Source organism: Salmo salar, chromosome 21 (genome assembly GCF_965601325.2).
Source record: "Salmo salar chromosome 21, fSalSal1, whole genome shotgun sequence".
NCBI lineage: Eukaryota > Metazoa > Chordata > Actinopteri > Salmoniformes > Salmonidae > Salmo > Salmo salar.
The window spans coordinates 7,120,001-7,146,196 of record NC_138311.1 but is presented as its reverse complement, the minus strand read 5'-3'; the positions used below and the strand labels follow the sequence as shown (position 1 = coordinate 7,146,196).

Sequence of the window (26,196 nt, the reverse complement as noted above, 5' to 3'; positions counted from 1 at the left end):
AGATGACGTTGTTGCCGGTGATGTCTGGTGAGGATCTGCAACAGGCATACATGCCCTCAGTCCAGCCTCTCTCAACCTATTGCGGACAGTCTGAGCACTGATGGAGGGATTGTGCATTCCTGGTGTAACTCGGGCAGTTGTTGCCTTTCTGTACCTGTCCTGCAGGTGTGATTTTCGGATGTACCAATCCTGTGCAGGTGTTGTTACACGTGGTCTGCCACTGCGAGGACGATCAGCTGTCCGTCCTGTCTCGCTGTAGCGCTGTCTTAGGCGTCTCACAGTACAGACATTGCAATTTATTGCCCTGGCCACATCTGCAGTCCTCATGCCTCCTTGCAGCGTGCTTAAGGCACATTCACGCAGATGAGCGGGGACCCTGGGCATCTTTCTTTTGGTGTTTTTCAGAGTCAGTAGAAAGGCCTCTTTAGTGTCCTAAGTTTTCATTACTGTGACCTTAATTGCCTACCATCTGTAAGCTGTTAGTGTCTTAATTACTGTTCCACAGGTGCATGTTCATTAATTGTTTGTGGTTCATTGAACAAGCATGGGAAACAGTGTTAAACCCTTATAATGAAGATCTGTGATGTTATTTGAATTTTTACGAATTATCTTTGAAAAACAGGGTCCTCAAAGGGACGTTTTTTTTGGCTGAGATTATATTTTAAGAATATCATGGAAAATAATTGAACATTTTCATTTCTCCATGCTTGTCTTAGAGCAGCGCGAAACGGTGCTGAAAAAGACGTCTACAGCGGGAAGGCTATAAATAACGATATTTTGGAGATTATTTTATTTTCAATTTTTATTTTATTTATTTATTTATTTTATTTCACCTTTATTTAACCAGGTAGGCAAGTTGAGAACAAGTTCTCATTTACAATTGCGACCTGGCCAAGATAAAGCAAAGCAGTTCGACAACATACAAAAACACAGAGTTACACATGGAGTAAAACAACATACAATCAATGATACAGTAGAAAGCAATAAGACTATATACAATGTGAGCAAATGATGTGAGATAAGGGAGGTAAAGGCAAAAAAGGCCATGGTGGCAGAGTAAATAAAGTATAGCAAGTAAAACACTGGAATGGTAGATTTGTTATTTGAAGAAAGTTCAAAGTTAAAATATAAATAATATGGTGCAAAGGAGCAAAATAAATAAAATAAATAAATAAAGTAGGGGAAGAGGTAGTAGTTTGGGCTAAATTATAGATGGGCTATGTACAGGTGCAGTGATCTGGGAGCTGCTCTGATAGCTGGTGCTTAAAGCTAGTGAGGGAGATAAGTGTTTCCAGTTTCAGAGATTTTGTAGTTCGATTGTAATCTGAATAAAGGTGATTAAGTGAAAATAAAAATCTCATTGATTTATCAAGACCAGTCCCCATGATTGTTTCAGAGCAGCGCAAAACAGTGCTAAAATAGTTTTAGGCTATTGCTTCAAATCCTATTGCTTCTAACTTCAATATGCTCTTTAAATAAATAAGGCCTTCAGCACATTACTCAACACTATATAGTATCATGTCGCCTACGGTAGGCCTACAGTATATCGAAAAATATGACATGACACTCCGCCAATAATTACATATAGAGGATTGGAGGATTCTAAACTAAAAACATTTGCCACCTCATCAGTCTCCCGGTGGTGGCTGGCACGGATATCGAACCTAAATCTGTAGTAAGACAGCTTGCATTGCTAAGCAGTGTCTTAGACTGTTGCCCCACTCAAGCGCTGTACAACGTGACCGGTCAGGAGTGATCTACAGTATTACTGTAAGAGCAAAGTAATCCTAACAAAATAAAATAATAAAAACCTTAGTGTAACAACAGGTTTTGTAAGTAATGCTGAAGTCGTGCACAATTATCACTTTCTATTTAGGTTTATGTCACCTATTCATAGTTTTTTAGAGACACAGTAGGACCCAAAAGCATAATCAGTGCTCTAACTCCCCATTGTGCTGGTCTGGAGCAATGAAGTGGTGACGCAGGGTACCGTACTAAACCACAAATTACCTTTAAGTCCCGCGGCGAAAGCTCACAACTTTTAAAACTTATTAAGGATCAAATCCCGTTAACGGGATAGATTTTGACAACATCCGGTGAAATTGCAGAGCGCGAAATTCAAATGACAGAAATATAAATATTTAACTTTCATGAAAATACAAGTGTCATACATCAAAATAAAGCTTAACTTCTTGTTAATCCAGCCGCTGTGTCAGATTTCAAAAAGGCTTTACAGCGAAAGCACACCATGCGATTATCTGAGGACAGCGCCCGCGTACAAAAGCATGTAAACCATTTTCCAACCAAACAGATGCATAACGAAAGTCAGAAATAGCAATAAAATTAATTGCTTACCTTTGAAGATCTTCATTTTTTGCAATCCCAAATGTGTCAGTTACACAATGAATGGTCGTTTTGTTCGATAAATTCCTTCTTTATATCCCCAAAATGTCAATTTATTTGGTACATTTGATTCAGAAATACACCGGTTCCAACTCGCCCAACATGACAACAAAGTATCTAATAAGTTACCTGTAAACTTGGTCCAAACATTTCAACGTTTCTAATCCAACCTCAGGTACCCTAAAATGTAAATAATCAATCAAATTTAAGATGGAATAAACTGTTTCCAATACCGGAGAAAAACAACACGGAGCGCGCAGTCATTCACGCGTACCAAAAGACTAGAGTCCACCTGAGTGACACTTCGAATACTTCTTCATTTTCAAAAAAAACATTCAACAATTTCTAAAGACTGTTGTCATCTAGTGGAAGCCATAGGAACTGCAATCTGGGTCCTAATAAATCAGGTTTCCCATAGAAGAGCATTGGAGAATCCAATGACCTCAGTTTTTTTCCCCTGGATGGATTGTGCTCGGGGTTTCGCCTGCCAAATCAGTACTGTTATACTCACAGACATTATTTTAACAGTTTTAGAAACTTTGGAGTGTTTTCTATCCAATACTACCATGCATATCCTAGCTTCTGGGCCTGAGTAACAGGCAGTTTACTTTGGGCACCTCAGTCATCCAAACTTCCGAATACTGCCCCCTAGCATTAAGAAGTTGTTTAAAGGAGGAACCACTGTATTTTTCATCTAAAGTTCCTCTCCCAATTCCTACTCAAGGTTTGAGGGCAAATAGATAGTCCCTTTCATCCATCCCTCTGACAAATCTCCCACACACCTGGTCTGATGCATTTTGCAAACTCGCATACTGTTTATCTAACATACTGTGTGTGATCCAAGTACTGAAATGCTTACCCTACTCACTTGGGAGAGTGTGGTAAGTTGAGCCTAAGGGTTTGTTGACACACCCCTTATTTCTAGGAAACTAAACACCAAATTAATAATGTGAACAAATATTTAGGAAGAGGTCATAATTTCATGCGTTCTGTAAAGGAAAAAAATCGCATGGGAAAAAGTGGTAAACAAGTTCGGTCCAAAAAACAGATTTCCACAGTCAAATTAATTATTTGGGGTACAGGTTTCATGATGCTTGTAAACCAAAGTAAATACTGTAGTTGTGTAAACTGTTCTATACATCAGTTGGGGTATCTATAAGCTTCAGTATGAAGTCCTAAACATAGCATGAAAGTGCATCCTTGTAGCTTTTTGGGCTAATATAGTAAAAAAGCTTTGCTGTTGGGCAAGTTGAGCCATTGGTTGAGCCAATGGAAAGTTGAGCAAATTTAAGTGTTTTCTACATAGGTTTAATGCAAGGCATTATCACTGGGATATGAGGTAAAACCATGGCCTGGCCTATGTTAAGTTTTAAACCTGTGTTAAAAGATGCTTAAAATTACTAAAAGACAAAGTGATTCTGATTGTGTTGAATTGTGTTTGGGAAATATAATAGACGTGAGTTTTAAAAGGTTGTGGTAATATTTAATTCAGTATATACATTTGTAGGCAGCTCAACTTACCGTGTCCCTATGCTCAACTTAGCCCATACCCAGGATAAGGTATGTTTTAAAAACTATGATGTAGATATCTTTGTTAGAAAGGAGACTATATTTCCCTTGACGTAGTGGTGCGTTAATGTACCAAAAAAAAAGGCTCAACATATACCTCAAGAACATACTCCTAGAATAGCTGCTTCAGATTTAAACCTTGTAACAGTAACTTAGTGTTTATCTATTAAGTATGTCTGTATAGCCAGTCATTATTGAAGTTCTCCCTCTCTCTCTCCAGGGTCCTCAAGATTGGCACTTTGGAGTGGTACCATGAGAATGTGCGCTCCCGTTTCAAGCGCTTTGGCAGTGCCAAGGTTATGCGCTCGCTCTACAAGAGGTTGAGTGGCGATCTCAGCGCCTCCCAGAGTGACCTGAGAGGTGAGTACTATGGGTTCCATGCCCACACCTGAAAAAGCCCTTAGGAGACCCCATCACCCCTGTATAAACCCTTAGGAAACCCCGTAGCACATGGCAGCAGTGCTATAGAGCCCACTAGGAACAGTAGGGAGTTTATTGTTGCTCAAGATCTGCTGGAGCTTATTGTTCTAAATACACAATACATTAAAAGCTTTCTAGAGACGCAGCTGCTTTATACAGAGGCTGAATGTTAATAACCTCTTGGATGGAATGGAATGTATTTACTGTAGGCTGCATCTATGGTATGGAAAATATCACCCAAAATGATTACAATGTCAGGCCATGTCAAGTCAGTGTTGTGGTGTATGAGTCACCATGTTAACTCTGGAATCGGAAATGATTTAAATCACTGGTCGTCATTTTTTGTAAACAACTCATAAAATGATGGTGTTTATAACAGCCTATGCAGGCATTTTAAATGTCACCAAAGCACATTTTAAACCAATTCTCTTCTCAACTTACCATTTACACTCCATAAATCAAACATTTGCATGGTATCTAACACGGGAGCTTTTGTAATCTGTTAAAGTAACATTTTATCCATCTTTGCATAGTGCTTTTCGGGTGTGTGGAAGATTTACATGCAAACTTGACTGGAGTGATACACATGACTAATTTGTCCCACTCGGTGAATTCTGAATCATTGGAAAAGTTTGTCTTTCTTTCTTTCTTTTTTCTTTTTTTTTCTTTTTTTTCTTTCTTTCTTTCTTTCTTTCTTTCTTTCTTTCTTTCTTTCTCTCTTTCTTTCTTTCTCTCTTTCTTTCTCTCTTTCTCGCTTTCTTTCTCTCTTTCTCGCTTTCTTTCTTTCTCTCTTTCTTTCTCTCTTTTCAGTCAGTAAGCCTTTCTCAGGGAGCTGCCTGCCAAATAGAACAGAGGGACTTAATCTTTTCCATCTTTTCTGTTTTTCTGGCTTCCTACAACTGTGTGGAGCTATGTTAAGAGTACTGCAGCACAAAGGCCTGGATTCAGTCTAAATGTCATGCCATTTTATCCTCCACTGACCAATAATGTTAGAGAAACGTTGCCTCCGTTGGTCCCTATATGATGCGGTCAGTTTCGGACGTTGCCTACGTTACCAGACTTATTGACATAGCAATGAAATGCTTTGTGTATGTTTGTCTGACATGTTTAAAGTTTAACGCCGTGACGATTGGGTTTAATCAAAGCAAAACTGACATGTTATTTGCCTGATGTTAACTATACAATGGAGCTTATCTGCAAGCAACACCCAAGGCATCTTTAAAACGATGAGACCTATGATGTATTGGCCCTGACGAGTTTGTGACGTTGCTTAAAGGAAAAGGAAATCATGCAAATATGAATTATAGTGAAAAGAGTTAAGTCACTATGGAGGATTGTGGGTAGGATGAGGGAGCTGGTAGGCTGGATCCAGCTGTTCTGATCGCATGATCACATCTCGCTCTGTGTCTGAAATGTCATGTCTCTGGTTGATCCAATCCTGCAGGGTTCAATTGGCCAGATACAGGGAAAAAGAGAACAGACACCGGTTTTGCTTTTTTGTTAAATTAGTGACACACATTTAGGAAAATGTACATGTACACATGTAAAGATATACACAGAAACACCCACACCCACACCTACAAATACATATACAAACAGATACATACACAGTCTGTACAGAGTCCACACGCAAGCACATACCAATGTGAACATATTGCTTCACACGCACACATGCTGCATACGCCAGAACAGTGTGCATGTGCACAAACACATAATCCTTTCTGACAGTGGTCCATGAGGCCCCCAAAGCTCAGAGGGTGTCATCCCCACACCACTGTCTTCTGGTGTACAGAGAGACTATGACGACAACTTATGTTGAGACTTTCTGTTGAGGAGCAAAACTACATAAGGTTTCTTTACACATGCACAGTACAAGTCTCATTCTTCACATATGAGCATACATTGAAATTAGCAGCAATAGCAACAGTGTATCTTTACATTTTATGTTATGTCATCAAGATTATCTCTGATTGTGCATTTATTTACAAAGGGACCATCATTACTGATGATGTTAGGGGCCTTTCTTTTGAATTTTTTGATTTTACCTCAGATAGTTAGTCTTTCTCCCTCTGTCTCTCTCTCCCAGAGCCTCGTGAAGATGACACACACAGCATGCCCGAAAGCCACAGTAAGTACAGCTCTGTGTCTCTGCACAATTCTCAAGCATAATGGCTTTGTCCAGTGTCATTCCATAGACACTCTACCAAGAATGGCTTGTCTCACTGATCACTCACTCACTCCATCCACATACAGTAAAGAATGGGCTTTTCAGACTTTGGAATCTAATTTCTTGGGAAGCACAAACATATTTTACCCTAAAACGTATTTGGTAATGTTTAAAGTGGATGTATTTTAATATTTTAGATGAGGGCAGTCAAAGACATAGATATTAACCAGCTAGCTAGAGCACGATTTAGTTATGGCTTAGGAAATCTGATTAAGGTAAAATATTAAATACAACTTCATTTACATTTATTTGATTGAAAAAGACCCGCTTTGTAGCTCTAGGCAGAGCCGTGGGCACTAGCATGGGCACATACCAAGCGCCCTTTGGGTTTGCTGGCACATAGTTAGCCTGTCACACCCCGACACATTGGCAGTGGTGGAAAAAGTACTCAATTGTCATACTTGAGTAAAAGTAAAGATACCTTAATAGAAAATCACTCAAGAAAAAGTGAAAGTCACCCAGTAAAATACTACTTGAGTATAAGTCTAAAAGTATTTGGTTTTAAATGTACTTAAGTATGAAAAGTAAATGGAACTGCTAAAATGTACTTAATTATCAAACGTAAAAGTATTTTTTATTGACAGATAGCACGGGGCACGCTCCAAAACTAAGACATCATTTAGAAACGGAGCATTTGTGTTTAGTGAGTCCAGCAGATCAGAGGCAGTAGGGATGACCAGGGATGTTATCTTGATAAGTGTGTGAATTGGATCATTTTCCTGTCAAAATGTAACGAGTACTTTTGGGTGTTAGGGAAACTGTATGTAGTAAAAAGTAAATTATTTTCTTTAGGAATGAAGTGAAGTAAAAGTAAACATTGACAAGAATATACAGTTGAAGTCAGAAGTTTACATATACCTTAGCCAAATACTGTCACGTCCTGATCCTAGTAAGATGTCATTTTCTATAGTAGAGTAGGTCAGGGCGTGACAGGGGGTGTTTTGGGTTGTTCTATGTTTTCTATTTCTATGTTTAAGTTCTAGTTTTTCATTTCTATGTTGGGATTGTTTGGGTTGATCTCTAATTGGAGGCAGCTGATCCTCGTTGCCTCTGATTAGAGATCATATTTAAGAAGGCGTTTTTCTTCCTGGGTTTTGTGGGTGGTTGTTTTCTATTTAGTGTATGTCACCTGACGGAACTGGTTTCAGTCGTTTTGTTAAAGTATATTCATTAAAAGTAAATATGAGCACTATACACGCTGCGCCTTGGTCCCCTTTATACGACCCACGTTACAAATTCATTTAAACTCAGTATCACAATTCCTGACATTTAATCCAAGTAAAAATTCCTTGTTTTAGGTGAGTTAGGATCACCACTTTTTTTAAGAATGTGAAATGTCAGAATAATAGTAGAGAGAATGATTTATTTCAGCTTTTATTTATTTCATCACATTCCCAGTGGGTCAGAAGTTTACATGCACTCAATTAGTATTTGGTAGCATTGCCTTTAAATTGTTTAACTTGGGTCAAATGTTTTGGGTAACCTTCCACAAGCTTCCCACAATAAGTTGGGTGAAGTTTGGCCCATTCCTCCTGACAGAGCTGGTGTAACTGGGTCAGGTTTGTAGGCCTCCTTGCTCGCACACGCCTTTTCAGTTCTGCCCACAAATGTTCTATAGGATTGAGATGGCCACTCCAATGCCTTGACTTTGTTGTCCTTAAGCCATTTTGCTACAACTTTGGAAGTATGCTTGAAGTAATTGTCCATTTGGAAGACCCACTTGCGACCAAGCTTTAACTTCCTGGCTGGTGTCTAGAGATGTTGCTTCAATATATCCACATAATTTGACTTCCTCATGATGCCATCTATTTTGTGAAGTGAACCAGTCCCTCCTGCAGCAAAGCACAACACAATGCTGCCACCCCCGTGCTTCACAGTTTGGCTTGCAAGCCTCCCCCTTTTTCCTCCGAACATAATGATGGTCATTATGACCAAACAGTTCTATTTTTGTTTCATCAGACCAGAGGACATTTCTCCAAAAAGTACGATCTTTGTCCCCATGTGCAGTTGCAAACTGTATTCTGGCTTTTTTATGGCGGTTTTGGAGCAGTGGCTTCTTCCTTGCTGAGCGGCCTTTCAGGTTATGTCTATATAGGACTCGTTCTACTGTGGACATAGATACTTTTGGACCTGTTTCCTCCAGCATCTTCACAAGGTCCTTTGCTGTTGTTCTGGGATTGATTTGCACTTTTCGCACCAAAGTACATTCATCTCTAGTAGACAGACCACGTCTCCTTCCTGAGCGATATGACGGCTGCGTGGTCCCATGGTGTTTATACTTGCGTACTATTGTTTGTACAGATGAACGTGGTACCTTCAGGCGTTTGGAAATTGCTCCCAAGGATGAACCAGACTTGTGGAGGTCTAAAAAAAATTATTGTAGGTCTTGGCTGATTTTTTTTTTATTATTCTCCCATGATGCCAACCAAAGAGTCACTGAGTTTGAAGGTAGACCTTGAAATACAGCCACAGGCACACCTCCAATTGACTCCAACGATGTCAATTAGCCTATCAGAAGCTTCTAAAGCCATGACATCATATTATGGAATTTTCCAAGCTGTTTAAAGGCGCAGTCAACTTAGTGTATGTAAACTTCTGACCCACTGGAATTGTGATGCAGTGAATTATAAGTGAAATAATCTGTCTGTAAACAATTGTTGGAAAAATTACTGGTCATGTGCAAAGTAGATGTCCTAACCGACTTGCCAAAACTATAGTTTGTTAACAAGAAATTTATGGAGTGGTTGAAAAACTAGTTTGCATGACTCCAACCTAAGTGTATGTAAACTTCCAACTTCAACTGTAAATAGTAAAGTACAGATACCCCAAAGAACTAGTAGTTTCAAATATTTTTACTTAAGTACTTTACACCACCGCATATTGGTATGTCAACAGGGGTATTAGACGTTTTAGGTCAATTAGAGTCTTGTGGAATTTATTAGAGGGTAATTTTGTGTATTTTGTTTGTGTGTGCACGTGTATGCGTGTGAGAGCATATGTGAGCATGTGCGTGCTTTAAGCATCTACTGTGCCATTTATTTGCTGCACGGCCATTAGTTAATTTGCACGATCTTAACTTTTGCAATCTTGTTTCAGTTTTTAGTTGTTTATTTTTTTGCTGAGCAGAGCAGCTGCTCATCCTTAAATCTTCTCCCACTTAGCATATCTTTTTTCCCCCTCTCTCTCTCTGTCTCTCTTTCCCTGTCTCCTTGTGTCCTCTGATTCAATAAGCGCAGGAACCAGTAGAACAAAATGTTACTGAGCAAAGCAAGTCACTCATAAAAAGAGACTGAGAAACACTTTGTGTGCTCGCACTTTACCTACTTGTGCTGCTTTCGTGCTGGCAGACAGAAGCACTATATGATTTGCTCTCTGACGTGTGTTTCTTAAAAAGGTCACTTAGCTCCTGCATTTCCATTACCTTATCTATTTAGAGAGCTATAAAAAGAAACAAACACTATACAGCTACAACATAGAAAAGAAAATCACCTTTGCGCTAATGCTAAATCAGTCTTTGCTAATATGATCATGTTTTTTGACGTACAGTAGGGCTAGACGATATTGCCAAAATCTCATATCCCGATATAGGTCATTTCATATCCCGATAATGATACGTATCACGATATAGCACATTTTCTGTAAATTCAATGAATAAATTGTTTATTGGTCACATTGAAGGCCTATTTCTTAATACATTTTGAATTATACTCAACAAATAAAAGGTACTTAGTCATATTTGATTATTTCTCCTTTAATTTAAAACCTTTGTGCACATTTTCAATTAAGCATGTAACAAAAATATAAAATATGAATGTATAAAATCTAAAAAGGTAAATTGAAAACACTTAAATATAGGCCTAAAATATTTTTTTGGGGGGGGGCTTGCCTGTTTTGCATGTTATTTTGGCATGAATACGTGTCACATATCAATTTGCATTTGGTACCGTGTTAACCACCAACTCATTAACCCCTGTGCGGCCTACATCCAGCGAAAAATCATATCGCCATTAGCATAACAAAATTTAATAATTTAAAAAAAATAATCTAATTATATCGTTTTATAGATACACCTCTCCTGAATCGAACCACGTTGTCCGATTTCAAAAAGGCTTTACAGCAAAAGCAAAACATTAGATTATGTTAGAGGAGTATATCGTAAAAGTAGCCACATAGCCATTTTCCGACCAACCACATGCATCACAAATAACCAAAAAACAGCTAAATGCAGCACTAACCTTTGACAATCTTCATCAGATGACACACCTAGGACATCATGTTACACAATACATGCATTCTTTTGTTCGATAAAGTTCATATTTATATATAAAAACAGCATTTTACGTCGGTGCGTAACGTTGACTAACTATTTTCCCTCAAATGCATCCGATGAAACAGAGCTACAATTTACTAAATTACTATTCGAAAACATTTTTTAAATGTAATATTGTCATTCTAAGATTTATAGATGAATATCTCTTGAAAGCACCTGTAATGCCAGATTTAAAAATAACTTTACTGGGTAATCACACTTTGCGATAAAAGGGGATGCGATACTCAGAACAATAGGCTAGCAATAGCAATAGGCTAGCCATCTTGGAACAATCACATATCACATCTAGTCTTGTATACTATTGTCAATAATCCCTTACCTTTGGTTGTCTTCATCAGAAAGCAATTCCAGGAATCCCAGGTCCACAACAAATGTATTTTCGTTTGAAAAAATGACTCCTTTATGTTCCAAGAGCTTGTTCTTGTTAGCGCGTCTGAAGGCTGATCCAAATCCTCCGTCGGGCGCGGGACAGCCATTTCGAGAAAATGCATTTTTTCCCCATTTAAGGTTCGTTCAAACATGTCAAACGTTGTACAACATAAATCTTCAGGGCGTTTTTCAACAAGAGAGCCAATAAGATTCGAGGGGGACGATTGCATTGTGTTTCAAAACATTTCGAAAGGGGAGGGTAACCAGGGGCGCCGGCGTCATAATGGTGATGGCCCTCTCCATGTGACCACGTTCCACAGCGTCTCATTCATTCAATTTTAACAGTAGAAGGCTCAAACCAATTTGTGAAGACTGGGGACATCTAGTGGAAGCAATAGGAAGTGCTCAATGAACCATAGCTCACGGTGTGATTAATAGGCAACGTGATGAAGTTGAGTTCGCAATTCAGAATTCCACTTCCTGTTTCCATCTGTCTCGGGGTTTTGACTGCCATATGAGTTCTGTTATACTCACAGACACCATTCAAACAGTTTTAGAAACTTTAGGGTGTTTTCTATCCACAAGTATTAATTATATGCATATCCTAGCTTCTGAGTTTGAGTAGGAGGCCGTTTAAAATGGGCACGAATTATTTTCAAAAATCGCTTTAGCACCCCCTACCCTAGGGGAACGCCAAGAGGTTAAACCCCCGTTTCTCGACTGTGTAAATTGGGGCCATGTCTTTGCAGATGTAAGTTGTAACGGCAGCTGTTCTCTCCTTCCATCTTCGTGATTCTTTGCCATATGGTGTGCTGCGGGCAAAAGCCTCTTGCAATGTCTGAGTTGGGGGTTTGTTTTGAGCACTCGACTGTACTGTTTCACATGATTCTTGCGTAGGTGGTAAAAGAGGTTAGTGGTGTTTGAGCCTGTTGTCGGGACCGGCCTGCGGCATATTTTGCAGAGGACGGTTTCTGGTCAGTGTCAGACTTTTTATACCTAAACCACGTCTTTGCGACCAAAGTAGCCCCTCTTTTAGGTACGGTCTCCGTGCTCTGTGTCACGTTCACTCTCGTCAATGTTTGTTTGTGTTGCAAATTTCCTTCTACACGGGAGGTGTGGAAGAAAGCAAAGCGTCGTCCAATTGACGAAAAATATTGCCGTAAAGAGTGTGATTTGCGACACAACGAAATAAACGATAGAGCAAAATCTAAAACGATTGACATTTTTCTATCGTCACACGATATATATCGTCATATCGCCCAGCCCTAACATACAGTGCCTTCAGAAAGTATTCATACCCTTGACTTATTCCACATTTTGTTGATAGATCCTCAATTCAAAATTGATTAAATATATTTTTTTTGCGATTTCAATCCTCTCCAGGAAGGATGCCTGTATCTTTGTAGTGACTGGGTGTATTAATACATCATCCAAAGTGTAATTAATAACTTCACCATGCTCAAATGGATATTCAATGTCTGCTTTTTTTTACCAATGGGTGCCCTTCTTTGCGAGACATTGGAAAACATCCCTGGTCTTTGTGGTTGAATCTGTGTTTGAAATTACCTGCTCAGTTGAGGGACCTTATAGATAATTGTATGTGTGGGGTATAGAGATGGGGTAGTCATTTAAAAATCATGTTAAACACTATTAATGCACACGGAGTGAGTCCATGCCACTTATTATGTGACTTGTTTAGCACATTTTTATTCTTGAACTAATTCATGCTTGCAATAACAAAGGGATTGAATACTTATTGGCTCAAAAAACATAATTCCACTTTGACATTATGGGGTATTGTGTGTAGGCCAGTGACACCAAATCTAAATGTAATAAATGTTAAATTCAGGCTGTAACACAACAAATTGTGGAAAAGTGAATACTTTCTGAAGGCACTTTATAATGTAATGTGTGTATGCATGTACCTAATGTATTTAAACTTGCACTGTTTTGCCCAGCACAGTTGCTTTTTGAGAGATAATTGAAGTCTTATGGAATTGAATTAAATAAAAATGTAACTCACACAAGACACTTCTCCCTCCTCATCAGATCTCTATGATGAGAACAACATGGACACCGTGGCAGATGGACGACACTACAGAATGGTATTGCCCACTCTCTATTCCTGACTTCCTGAATTACAGTATTACCTTTTTTCACAGTACCGAGCCAAGCCAAACTATACTGGCCTGGCCTGGGTTCACATACACCAAAGTTGCTGGAACTGTACGCAAAAGGACAATGTAAAGAGAAAATATCAGAGCCAGCACAGTATGGTTCGGGTTGGCCCTATAGTGTTAATCAGTCAATTGTATCCTTGACTGTTTATGTTGGGGGGTAGAGGACATCCTTCTATGGCAGTGTTTCTTAGTTTGGGTCCTTGGGTGTGCCCGAGTGTTGCACATTTTTATTCCAGCCCTGCACAAACACATGCGATTCAACTAACAAAGGGTCTTGAGGAATTGTGGAATAGTTTAGTCGTTTGTACTTGTGCTGGGCTAGAACACACATGTGCAACCTTACCCTATGAACGATTATGGGAAACGTTTATTTGTCTTATACTGTACGTTTCATATCCATAAAACAAACACAAAACGTAAAATTAACAGTGACTCATTAGTGTGCATACAGCAGTATATATTTCTAAATGTTGCTGGGTCTTGTCAATGGTAATCCATGCTGAAGCATTGAGACCTTGACACATAGTAACATGTATACACAAATGAAAACCAAGTTTCTCTTGTTATATGCAGACTACAGTACCAACATTATGTCTTTTAAGTTTTATATGTTTGTTTTAACCCTCGTATTACAGACTGGGGTTTTTGACCCCAGAGGCATATTTTTGATCATAGCCCAAAAGATGGTTTATCAATTCTTTCAATATTTCATGACTTTGTCTATCAACTTGTTCTTAACGAAACTAAATCATTGTTTAGTGTTTCCGTATTCAAATGGATTAGAAAGAAAAGTCCTTTGGGGTCATTTTGACCCCAGCCAAAAACACCTAAATCAGCCTATAGTTATTTGGTAAATAGGACCTTTATTTGAATCTAAGTTTATCTGGGGACATAATTACCAGCTACCCTCTAAATGTACACATAGTGCTGTATTGGTGTGTATTCTCAGAAAAATAGTTTTTCTACGGTAAATGTTACATAAATTCCAGAATCCCCTCAATATCTTCCAATATTCTATATGTGCAACTTGTTATGATATTTGGGTTGCTATAACATTTAGTTTGAGCATGCTTTTTGAATCATCCTGCCATAGGCTCAACCACTCCCATTGTTTCAATGACAGCAATGCTAATCCTGGCTGTGGGGTAAGTAAATAAATAAAAAAAAAGGCATATTCTTTGTAATTTCCTCTCAGGATCAATGGATGGATCACTTTTTGTCAATAAAATTAAGTATATTAGAAATGTTGGTGTACCGCCCCAAAATATGGCACAATTCTAAAGTATAAATGATAATACAATCAAATTATCTTTTTAGTAACTATGTTGATTTATAATATGGGAAAAAGATGGGTCAGACTTTATTTGGATAGTCCATCAGTAGATGCTGTTCAGATGGTCATACTATCTGTTGATAAGCAACTGCTTCCTAAGGTTACGGTTAGGGTAAGGCTTAAGGTTAGGCTAGGGTTAGGGTTAGTAGATAGTTAGTTGAAATGTCCAAATAAAGTGTTTGTCAGAGTGTGCGCAACTGGTCGAAGGAAGTCAGGTGCAGGAGAACAGAGATGAGTGAACAGGCACACTTTATTCAGGCAGAGGAAAACAGCCGGACGCAACTGCGTCACAACACTTCGGCCCAAGGAAAAAAGCGATAGCGCACAAATTATACAAATAGGTACAAATAACACAACCACGGGTTACAACAATACCTGGCGCAAAACCAGCCTGTAGCGTCACACACGTAACGAACAAACAATACCACACACAGACATGGGGGAAACAGAGGATAATATACACGTAGAGTAATGAGGGGATGTAAACCAGGTGTGCGGGAAAACAAGACAAAACAAATGGAAAATGAAAGGTGGAGCGGCGATGGCTAGAAGACCGGTGACGCCGAACGCCGCCCGAACAAGGAGAGGGACCGACTTCGGCGGGAGACGTGATAGTGTTACAAAAAGCTGTACATTATTTAAGGGGAAAATGTGTATTTTCATTTGACAGAATATACAAATGACCTGTAATTTAGCTGAAATAAGTCTGTTTTGGTTATTCTTTATTTCAGATAAAATTATTTCTAATTATGTTTTTATAAGAATGAAGTTGATTTTTGGCTATGATTGTTGCTTTTTCAAATAGTTTCTTCTTGGGGTCAAAATGATCCCAGTTGGTAATCCATGTATGTATAATATGTTGGTAGTATGAGGGTTAAGTTGCTTGTACAGGTCTTCTTGAGTGTTTCAGACACCTACGTTCATGTTTATGGTTGAGACATCCCTGTGTGCAAGTAAAGGTGAATTCAGACTTCAAAAAGTGGACATGTTTGTACAGCACCTTTCTAAAAATGTATGTAGGCCCATAGTTTAGGAAAAGGCTGAAATTATACATCAACCAAAAGTCATTTAATTGGTCCTACGTGAATGCTATGTGGTCCTGTATGGCTCAGTTGGTAGATCATGTCACTTGCACCGCTAGGATTGTGTGTTCGATTCCCATGACAACCCATATGTAAAATGTATACATGCATGACTGTAAGTCACTTAGGACAAAAGCATCTGCTAAATGGAATAAATACCATATATATTATGTAGCACCTAGCTAGGCGATCTAAACCATAGATTCCCTAATCTTTTATTTGTTTTTATTATTTTATTAAATGTTTTTATTTTTTTACCCACTTTTTCTCCCCAATTTCGTGGTATCCAATTGGTAGTTACAGTCTTGTCTCATTGCTGCAACTCCCGTACGGACTCGGGAGAGGTGAAGGTCGAGAGCCGTGCGTCCTCCGAAACACAACCAAGCCGCACTGCTTCTTGACACAATGCCCACTTAACCCGGAAGCCAGCTGCAACAATGTGTCAGAGGAAACACCGTGCACTTGGCAACCGTGTCAGCGTGCACTGGGCCCGGCCTACCACAGGAGTGGCTAGTGCGCGATGGGACAAGAACATCGTTGCTGGCCAAACCCTCCCCAAACCCGGATGGCGCTGGGCCAATTATGCGCCGCCCCATGGGTCTCCTGGTCGCGGCCGGCTGCGACAGAGCCTGGACTTGAACCCAGAATCTCTAGTGGCACAACTAGCAACGCGATGCACTACCTTAGACCACTGTGCCACTCGGGAGGCCCCTTCATACAGATCTGCCCTGTTGTTTGACAGTTGAGATGATTTATAAATCTGGTCATTTGTGCAGACCCTTAACCCTGACGAGCAGCTGGTCAGGGTTAAGGCATTGCAAAACCAGCACTGGCCCGATGCATCATTGGTAAATAAATACCAGGCTGTCATAGGTCATGACACACATTAGAGTCCCAGGGTGTGTCCCAAATTGCACTCTGTTCCCTATATAGTGCCCTTCTTTTAACCAAAGCCCTGTGGGCCCCGGTCAATAGTAGTGCACTACATAGGTAATAGGGTGCCTTTTGGGATGCAAGCCCAAGAAACGTCAAGTGTGAGAGAGACCCTGAAGTGTCTCCTGCTGGTTTTTGTTATGACTGTTGTACAGTCTAGATTGGTTGTTTAGTTCCAAATCACAATGAATAACCAAAACGAAGCACTTTCTCTCATTGTTGTCTGCTGACACAATAATCCTTGGCTTGTATTTACAGTGTTGAGTAGGAGTGCTTATCTAGGATAAGGCCAGGTCTCTGACCTCCTCCCTCTAGGCTGTTTCGTTGTTGTTGGTGATCAGGCCTACCACTGTTGTGTCATCGGCAAATTACATTTTTATAAAAAAAAATATTTTACCTTTATTTAACCAGGTAGGCCAGTTAAGAACAAGTTCTCATTTACAACGGTGACCTGGCCAAGATAAAGCGAAGCAGTGCGACACAAACAACAACACAGAGTTACACATGGAATAAACAAACGTACAGTCAATAACACAATAGAAAAGTCAATAAATAGGCCGTAGTGGCGAAGTAATTACAATTTAGCAATTAAACACTGGAGTGATAGATGTGCAGAAGATGAATGTGCAGGTAGAGATACTAGGGTGCAAAGGAGCAAAAATAAATAAATAACAATATTGGCATGAGGTAGTTGGATGGGCTATTTACAGGTAGGCTGTGTACAGGTGCAATGATCTGTATGCTGCTCTGACAGCTGATGCTTAAAGTTAGTGAGGGAGATATAAGTCTCCAGCTTCAGTGATTTTTGCTATTCGTTCCAGTCATTCTCAGCAGAGAATTGTCAGGAAATGCGGCCAAAGGAAGAATTGGCTTTGGGGGTGACCAGTGAAATATACCTGCTGGAGCGTGTGCTACGGGTGGGTGCTGCTATGGTGACCAGTCCGCTGAGATAAGGCGGAGCTTTACCTACCTAGCAGAGACTTGTAGATGACCTGGAGCCAGTGGGTCTGGCGACGAATATGTAGCAAGGTCCAGCTGACTAGAGCATACAGGTCGCAGTGGTGGGTGGTATAAGGTGATTTGGTAACAAAACGGATGGCACTGTGATAGACTGCATCCAATTTGCTGAGTAGAGTATTGGAAGCTATTTTGTAGATGACATCGCCGAAGTCGAGGATCGGCAGGATAGTCAGTTTTACTAGGGTAAGTTTGGCGGCGTGAGTGAAGGAGGCTTTGTTCCGAAATAGAAAGCCGATTCTAGATTTGATTTTGGATTGGAGATGTTTCATATGAGTCTGGAAGGAGAGTTTACAGTCTAGCCAGACACCTAGGTATTTGTAGTTGTCCATGTATTCTAGGTCAGAACCGTCCAGAGTAGTGATGCTAGTCGGGCTGCCGGGTGCGGGCAGCAAACGGTTGAAAAGCATGCATTTGGTTTTGCTAGCGTTTAAGAGCAGTTGGAGGCCACGGAAGGAGTGTTGTATGGCATTGAAGCTCGTTTGGAGGTTAGTTAACACAGTGTCCAAAGAAGGGCCAGATGTAGACAGAATGGTGTCATCTGCGTCGTCATTTGAGAAACCAAGGCTATTGAGTCTGCCAATAAGAATGTGGTGATTGGCAGAGTTGAAAGCCTTGGCCAGGTCGATGAAGACGGCTGCACAGTACTGTATTTTATCGATGGCGGTTATGATATCTTTTAGTACCTTGAGCGTGGCTGAGGTGCACCCGTGACCAGCTCGGAAACCAGATTGCACAGCTGAGAAGGTACGGTGGGATTTGAAATGGTCAGTGATCTGTTTATTAACTTCGCTTTCAAAGACTTTAGAAAGGCAGGGCAGGATGGATATAGGTCTGTAACGGTTTGGGTCTAGAGTGTCACCCCCTTTAAAGAGGGGGATGACCGCGGCAGCTTTCCAATCTTTAGGTATCTCGGACGAAATGAAAGAGGTTGAATAGACTGATAATAGGGGTTGCAACAATGGCAGCGGATAATTTTAGAAAGAGAGGGTCCAGATTGTCTAGCCCAGATGATTTGTACGGGTCCAGGTTTTGCAGCTCTTTCAGAACATCTGCGATCTGGATATGGGTGAAGGAGAAGATGGGGAGGCTCGGGCAAGTAGCTGCCAGGGGTGTGGAGCTGTTGGCCGGGGTTGGGGTAGCCAGGAGGAAAGCATGGCCAGTCGTATAGAAATGCTTATTGAAATGTTCGATTATCATGGATTTATCGGTGGTGACCGTGTCACCTAGCCTCAGTGCAGTGGGCAGCTGGGAGGAGGTGCTCTTGTTCTCCATGGACTTTACAGAGTCCCAAAACGTTTTGGAGTTAGAGCTACAGGATGCAAATTTCTGTTTGAAAAAGCTAGCCTTTGCTTTCCTGACTGACTGTGTGTATTGGTTCCTGACTTCCCTGAACAGTTGCCTATCGTGGGGGCTATTCAATGCTATTGCAGTCCGCCACAGGATGTTTTTGTGCTGGTCAAGGGCAGTCAGGTCTGGAGTGAACCAAGGGCTATATCTGTTCTTAGTTCTACATTTTTTGGAAGGGGCATGCTTATTTAAGATGGTGAGGAAATTACTTTTAAAGAACGACCAGGCATCCTCGACTGACGGGATGAGGTCAATATCCTTCCAAGATACCAGGGCCAGGTCGATTAGAAAGGCCTGCTCGCAGAAGTGTTTTAGGGAGCGTTTGACAGTGATGAGAGGTGGTCGTTTGACCGCGGACCATTAGCGGATGCAGGCAATGAGGCAGTGATCGCTGAGATCCTGATTGAAAACAGCAGAGGTGTATTTGGAGGGCAAGTTGGTCAGGATAAAATCTATGAGGGTGCCCATGTTTACGGATTTAGGGTTGTACCTGGTGGTTTCCTTGATAATTTGTGTGAGATTGAGGGCATCTAGCTTAGATTGTAGGACTGCTGGGGTGTTAAGCATATCCCAGTTTAGGTCACCTAACAGAACGAACTCTGAAGATAGATGGGGGGCAATTAATTCACATACGGTGTCCAGGGCACTGCTGGGAGCTGAGGGGGGTCTATAACAGGCAGCAACAGTGAGAGACTTATTTCTGGAGAGATTAGTTTTTAAAATTAGAAGCTCGAACTGTTTGGGCATAGACCTGGAAAGTATGACAGAACTTTGCAAGCTATCTCTGCAGTAGATTGCAACTCCTCCCCCTTTGGCAGTTCTAACTTGACGGAAAATGATGTAGTTGGGTATGGAAATCTCAGAATTTTTGGTGGCCTTCCTGAGCCAGGATTCAGACACGGCAAGGACATCGGGGTTGGCGGAGTGTGCTAAAGCAGTGAGTAAAACAAACTTAGGGAGGAGGCTTCTGATGTTAACATGCATGAAACCAAGGCTTTTTCGATTACAGAAGTCAACAAATGAGAGTGCCTGGGGAATGGGAGTGGAGCTAGGCGCTGCAGGGCCTGGATTAACCTCTACATCACCAAAGGAACAGAAGAGGAGTAGGATAAGGGTACGGTTAAAAGCTATAAGAATTGGTGGTCTAGTGAGTTCGGAACAGAGAGTAAAAGGAGCAGGTTTCTGGGCATGGAGGACTAGATTCAAGGCATAATGTACAAATAAGGGTATGGTAGGATGTGAATACAGTGGAGGTAAACCTAGGCATTGAGTGACGATGAGAGAGGTTTTGTCTCTAAAGACACCATTTAAACCAGGTGAGATCCAAACAGGTGTGGGAGGTGGAACAAAAGGGCTAGCTGAGGCATATTGAGCTGGGCTGGAGGCTCTACAGTGAAATAAGACAATAATCACTAACCAAAACAGCAATGGACACGGCATATTGACATTAGGGAGAGACATGCGTAGCCGATTGATCATAGGGTCCAGTGAGTAGCTAGGCGAGCTGGAGACACGGCGATTCAGACAGCTAGCTGGCCGGGGCTAGCAGGCTAGCAGAAGGAGCCTTAGGGACGTCGCAACGGAAGAGTCTGTTGAAGCAACTTGGATGGTTACATCGGCAGACCAGTCATAATGGATCGGCAGGGCTCCGTGTAGGCAGTAAAAGGGTCCAGGCCAATTGGCAAAATAGGTATTGTAGCCCAAGAAATTGGCTGATGGACCTCTTCAGCTAGCCGGGAGATGGGCCTAGCACGAGGCTAGCTCCAGGCTAACTGGTACTTGCTTTGGGACAGAGTAGCCACTCGGACAGCAGCAAGCTAGCTGCGATGATCCAGGTGAAAAGGTTCAGAGCTTGCAGTAGGAATCCAGAGATGTGGAGATGTGGTTGAGAAAAAGCAGTCCGATATGCTCTGGGTTGAATTGCGCTGTGCAGACTGACAGGAGTTGTCCGGGCTGAGGTTAGCTGATGACCGCTAGCAGTGGTTAACTGACTACTAGCTAGTTAGCTGGCTAGCTTCTGTTGGGGGTTCCAGTTCTAAAGTATAGAAAGTAGCAGATCCATACCACATTTGGTGAGGCGGGTTGCAGGAGAGTATGTTGAAATTGAGGTTAAAAATATAAAAAATATATACGAAGAAATAAAAGATATACACGGGACAAAACAAAGACAAAGACGTCTGACTGCTACGCCATCTTGGATAAAATCAATGATGGTGTTGGAGTCGTGCCTGTCCGTGCAGTCATGAGTGAACAAGGAGTACAGGAGGGGGCTGAGCACGCACCCCTGAGGGGCCCCTGTGTTGAGGATCAGCGTGGCGGATGTGTTGTTACCTACCCTTACCACCTGGGGGCAGCCGTCAGGAAGTCCAGGATCCAGTTGCAGAGGGAGGTGTTTAGTCCCAGGGTCCTTAGCTTATTGATGAGCTTTGAGGCCACTATGGTGTTGAACGCTGAGCTGTAGTCAATGAATAACATTCTAATATAGGTGTTCATTTTGTCTAGGTGGGAAAAGGCGGTGTGGAGTGTAATAGAGACTTAATCATCTGTGGATCTGTTGGGGCGGTATGCAAATTGGAGTGGGTCTAGGGTTGACCAGCCTTCCAAAGCACTTCATGGTGACAGACTTGAGTGCTACGTGTCGGTAGTCATTTAGGCAGGTTACCTTAGTGTTCTTGGACACAGGCACTATGGTGGTCTGCTTAAAACATGTTGGTATTACAGACTCGGACAGGGAGAGGTTGAAAATGTCAGTCAAGACACTTGCTAGTCCATATCCATGTAGCCTATGATTTAAACCTAATTTTGTTGTTGCAATTGAAGTGAAAGTGAATACTTCTGTTTTCATGTTTATGACCACAACTTTAGCATGGTCTTGCCAGCATTTCCTGCTTTGGTTATCTTGGGAAGATAGAGAGGGAGAGCACCCTCAAGTGGTGTAAGCAGAACAAGTAATTTGAATGACTCAGGGAGACATGAACCAGTGTAGTTGGGTGAAATGCTTTTTTCTGCTTATGTACTGTTCATTTCTGAAACAACTCAAATCCCACCTTCAAGAGCCTCAGTTTAGCATATGGTGATCCTTTGTTATTCCAAAAAAGGAAAGGTGACACCATCTCCCATAAATGACCACAGCAACAAACTTATGGTGATATTTCCATCATATAGTGATATTTACTCAGGGAACGTCGTCCTCATTGTCATTCAACATATGGCAGTCCACCCAAAGCCATGGGAATGATGCATTTGCATGGCCTGCATAATATCCATCATTTAGCAAACACTTTTATCAAACCCATGTCCTTGGCATTGCAAGTGCTGTGTTCTACCAACTGAGCCACACAGGGAGCCACATGTGCATTCCTTATTGACTCATACAGTATTGGAAAGAAGAACAAACATCTGTTGTCACATTCAGTAAAAGGATCATCTTCCTAAAATAACATGTCAGCATGGTAAGGCTTATTGGACCAATGCTAACCCCACTCTAAGAGCTCTGGTCCCCTCCAGAGCTCTTGAGGGAGTGTGTCTCAGTAGTTCTTATTAGTGGAGAGTTACCATTTCTCACCGCCTTTACCCATCTTTGGTGTCCTCCCTGTCTCCTCTCCGCTCTCCTGGTTCTATGTGTGATGATGTCTTTATCTCTACTCTCCTAAAGATGAAAAAGACCAAACGACTGCTCACTGTACACCCCGTCGATTTCGGTCTGGACCTTAACTACTCCACCCACTCTCTGTCTCAACAAGAATCCTGTCAGGTACTGTCTGGAAGACAAAGTCCTCTGTCTCCCTTAGACTCTCTCTTAGCCCTTGCTTGTCAATTTGTTGTCAAAATAAAAAGGTACACAAATATAACCACACAATGAATACGGAAATACACACACAGACACACATGTTTGTTTTACTATCCTTGTGGGGACCAAACAATTGATTCCCATTTAAAAATCCTATTTTCCCTAACCCTAACACTAATTGTAAGCCTAAACCTAATCCCTATGCCTAAAATAGCCTTTTTTTGTCCCCACTTGTCTGAATTTAACTTGTTTTACTATCCTTGTGAGGACTTCTGGTCCCCACAAGGATAATACAACCAAACACACAGTAGTGTCTTTCTTGGCATTAACTTTAATCCAGTAACTACACTGCTCAAAAAAATAAAGGGAACACTTAAAAAACACAATGTAACTCCAAGTCAATCACACTTCTGTGAAATCAAACTGTCCACTTAGGAAGCAACACTGATTGACAATAAATTTCACATGCTGTTGTGCAAATGGAACAGACAACAGGTGGAAATTATAGGCAATTAGCAAGACACCCCCAATAAAGGAGTGGTTCTGCAGGTGGGGACCACAGACCACTTCTCAGTTCCTATGCTTCCTGGCTGATGTTTTGGTCACTTTTGAATGCTGCCGGTGCTTTCACTCTAGTGGTAGCATGAGACGAAGTCTACAACCCACACAAGTGGCTCAGGTAGTGCAGCTCATCCAGGATGGCACATCAATGCGAGCTGTGGCAAGAAGGTTTGCTGTGTCTGTCAGCGTAGTGTCCAGGGCATGGAGGCGCTACCAGGAGACAGGCCAGTACATCAGGAGACGTGGAGGAGGCCGTAGGAGGGCAACAACCCAGCAGCAGGACCGCTACCTCCACCTTTGTGCAAGGAGGAGCAGGAGAAGCACTGCCAGAGCCCTGCAAAATGACCTCCAGCAGGCCACAAATGTGCATGTGTCTGCTCAAACGGTCAGAAACAGACTCCATGAGGGTGGTATGAGGGCCCGACGTCCACAGGTGGGGGTTGTGCTTACAGCCCAACACCGTGCAGGACGTTTGGCATTTGCCAGAGAACACCAAGATTGGCAAATTCGCCACTGGCGTCCTGTGCTCTTCACAGATGAAAGCAGGTTCACACTGAGCATGTGACAGACGTGACAGAGTCTGGAGACGCCGTGGAGAACTTTCTGCTGCCTGCAACATCCTCCAGCATGACCGGTTTGGCGGTGGGTCAGTCATGGTGTGGGGTGGCATTTCTTTGGGGGGCCGCACCATCCTCCATGTGCTCGCCAGAGGTAGCCTGACTGCCATTAGGTACCGAGATGAGATCCTTAGACCCCTTGTGAGACCATACGCTGGTGTGGTTGGCCCTGGGTTCCTCCTAATGCAAGACAATGCTAGACCTCATGTGGCTGGAGTGTGTCAGCAGTTCCTGCAAGAGGAAGGCATTGATGCTATGGACTGGCCCGCCCGTTCCCCAGACCTGAATCCAATTGAGCACATCTGGGACATCATGTCTCGCTCCATCTACCAACGCCACATTGCACCACAGACTGTCCAGGAGTTGGCGGATGCTTTAGTCCAGGTCTGGGAGGAGATCCCCCAGGAGCCCATCCGCCACCTCATCAGGAGCATGCCCAGGCGTTGTAGGGAGGTCATACAGGCACGTGGAGGCCACACACACTACTGAGCCTCATTTTGACTTGTTTTAAGGACATTACATCAAAGTTGGATCAGCCTGTAGTGTGGTTTTCCACTTTAATTTTGAGTGTGACTCCAAATCCAGACCTCCATGGGTTGATAAATTGGATTTCCATTGATTATTTTTGTGTGATTTTGTTGTCAGCACATTCAACTATGTAAAGAAAAAAGTATTTAATAAGATTATTTATTTCATTCAGATCTAGGATGTGTTGTTTAAGTGTTCCCTTTATTTTTTTGAGCAGTATATATTAAATTGGCCATATTTCTATATCTATTGTTTTATTCATACAGTCTAGTCAGCATGGTTCCCCTGGTTTCGCTTTCAAAGTGGACAATAATTCTTAACTGTGAATGTTGAGTTGCGCCATCAAGTCTGGAACACATTTGAGCTTGATTCAATAAAACAATCACATTGTACCAGCCAGATACCCTAGGGGAGGCTCAAAATATCTCCACACCTATCTAAACTACTTGACTTTATGTGCTAGGGCTAACATGGCATTTTTGTGAGAAACAGGTCCACACTTTGTAAATACATGGTATTGTAAGAAGGTACAATAGCCTGACTGCTCTAGTTTATTGTAAATTTGTCAGTTAATTATTGTAACTGTTGTGAATAGGCTTGTTGTGAATAGGCTTGGGCGGTATACCGTATAAATCAAATGAAATGTTATTAGTCACATGCGCCGAATGCAACAGGTGTAGACCTTACAGTGAAATGTTTACTTATGAGCCCCTAACCGACAGTGCAGTTTCAAAAAATATGGATAAGAATAAGAGATAAAAGTAACAAGTAATTAAAGAGGAGCAGTAAAAAAAAAATATATATACAGGGGGTGCCGGTACAGAGTCAATGTGCGGGGGCACCGGTTAGTTGAGGTAGTATGTACATATAGGTAGAGTTAATTAAAGTGACTATGCATAGATTTACATTTACGTCATTTAGTACACGCTCTTATCCAGAACGACTTACAAATTGGTGCATTCACCTTATGATATCCAGTGGAACAACCACTTTACAATAGTACATCTATATCTTTTTGGGGTGGGAGGGTAGGGGGGGGGGGGGTTAGAAGGATTACTTAATCCTATCCCAGGTATTCCTTAAAGAGGTGGGGTTTCAGGTGTCTCCGGAAGGTGGTGATTGACTCCGCTGTCCTGGCGTGGTGAGGGAGCTTGTTCCACCATTGGGGTGCCAGAGCAGCAAACAGTTTTGACTGGCCTGAGCGGGAACTGTGCTTCCGCAGAGGTAGGGAGGCGAGCAGGCCAGAGGTGGATGAACACAGTGCCCTTCTTTGGGTGTAGGGACTGATCAGAGCCTGAAGGTACGGAGGTGCCGTTCCCCTCACAGCTCCGTAGGCAAGCACCATGGTCTTGTAGCAGATGCGAGCTTCAACTGGAAGCCAGTGGAGTGTGCGGAGGAGCGGGGTGACGTGCGAGAACTTGGGAAGTTGAACACCTGACGGGATGCAGCGTTCTGGATGAGTTGTAGGGGTTTAATGGCACAGGCAG

General features: G+C 41.8%; 1 protein-coding gene across 2 annotated transcripts in view; it reads left to right on the top strand.

The window, feature by feature from the left end:
* Positions 1-26,196, top strand: part of LOC106581657 (melanophilin) — a 155,655-nt gene that overhangs the window by 70,057 nt on the left and 59,402 nt on the right. For both annotated transcript variants that reach the window (XM_014163857.3, XM_014163856.3), the window contains exons 4-6: positions 4,193-4,332; positions 6,479-6,520; positions 13,368-13,423. In XM_014163857.3, the coding sequence (XP_014019332.1) occupies positions 4,193-4,332; positions 6,479-6,520; positions 13,368-13,423 (238 nt within the window). The remainder of the gene's footprint in view (positions 1-4,192; positions 4,333-6,478; positions 6,521-13,367; positions 13,424-26,196) is intronic.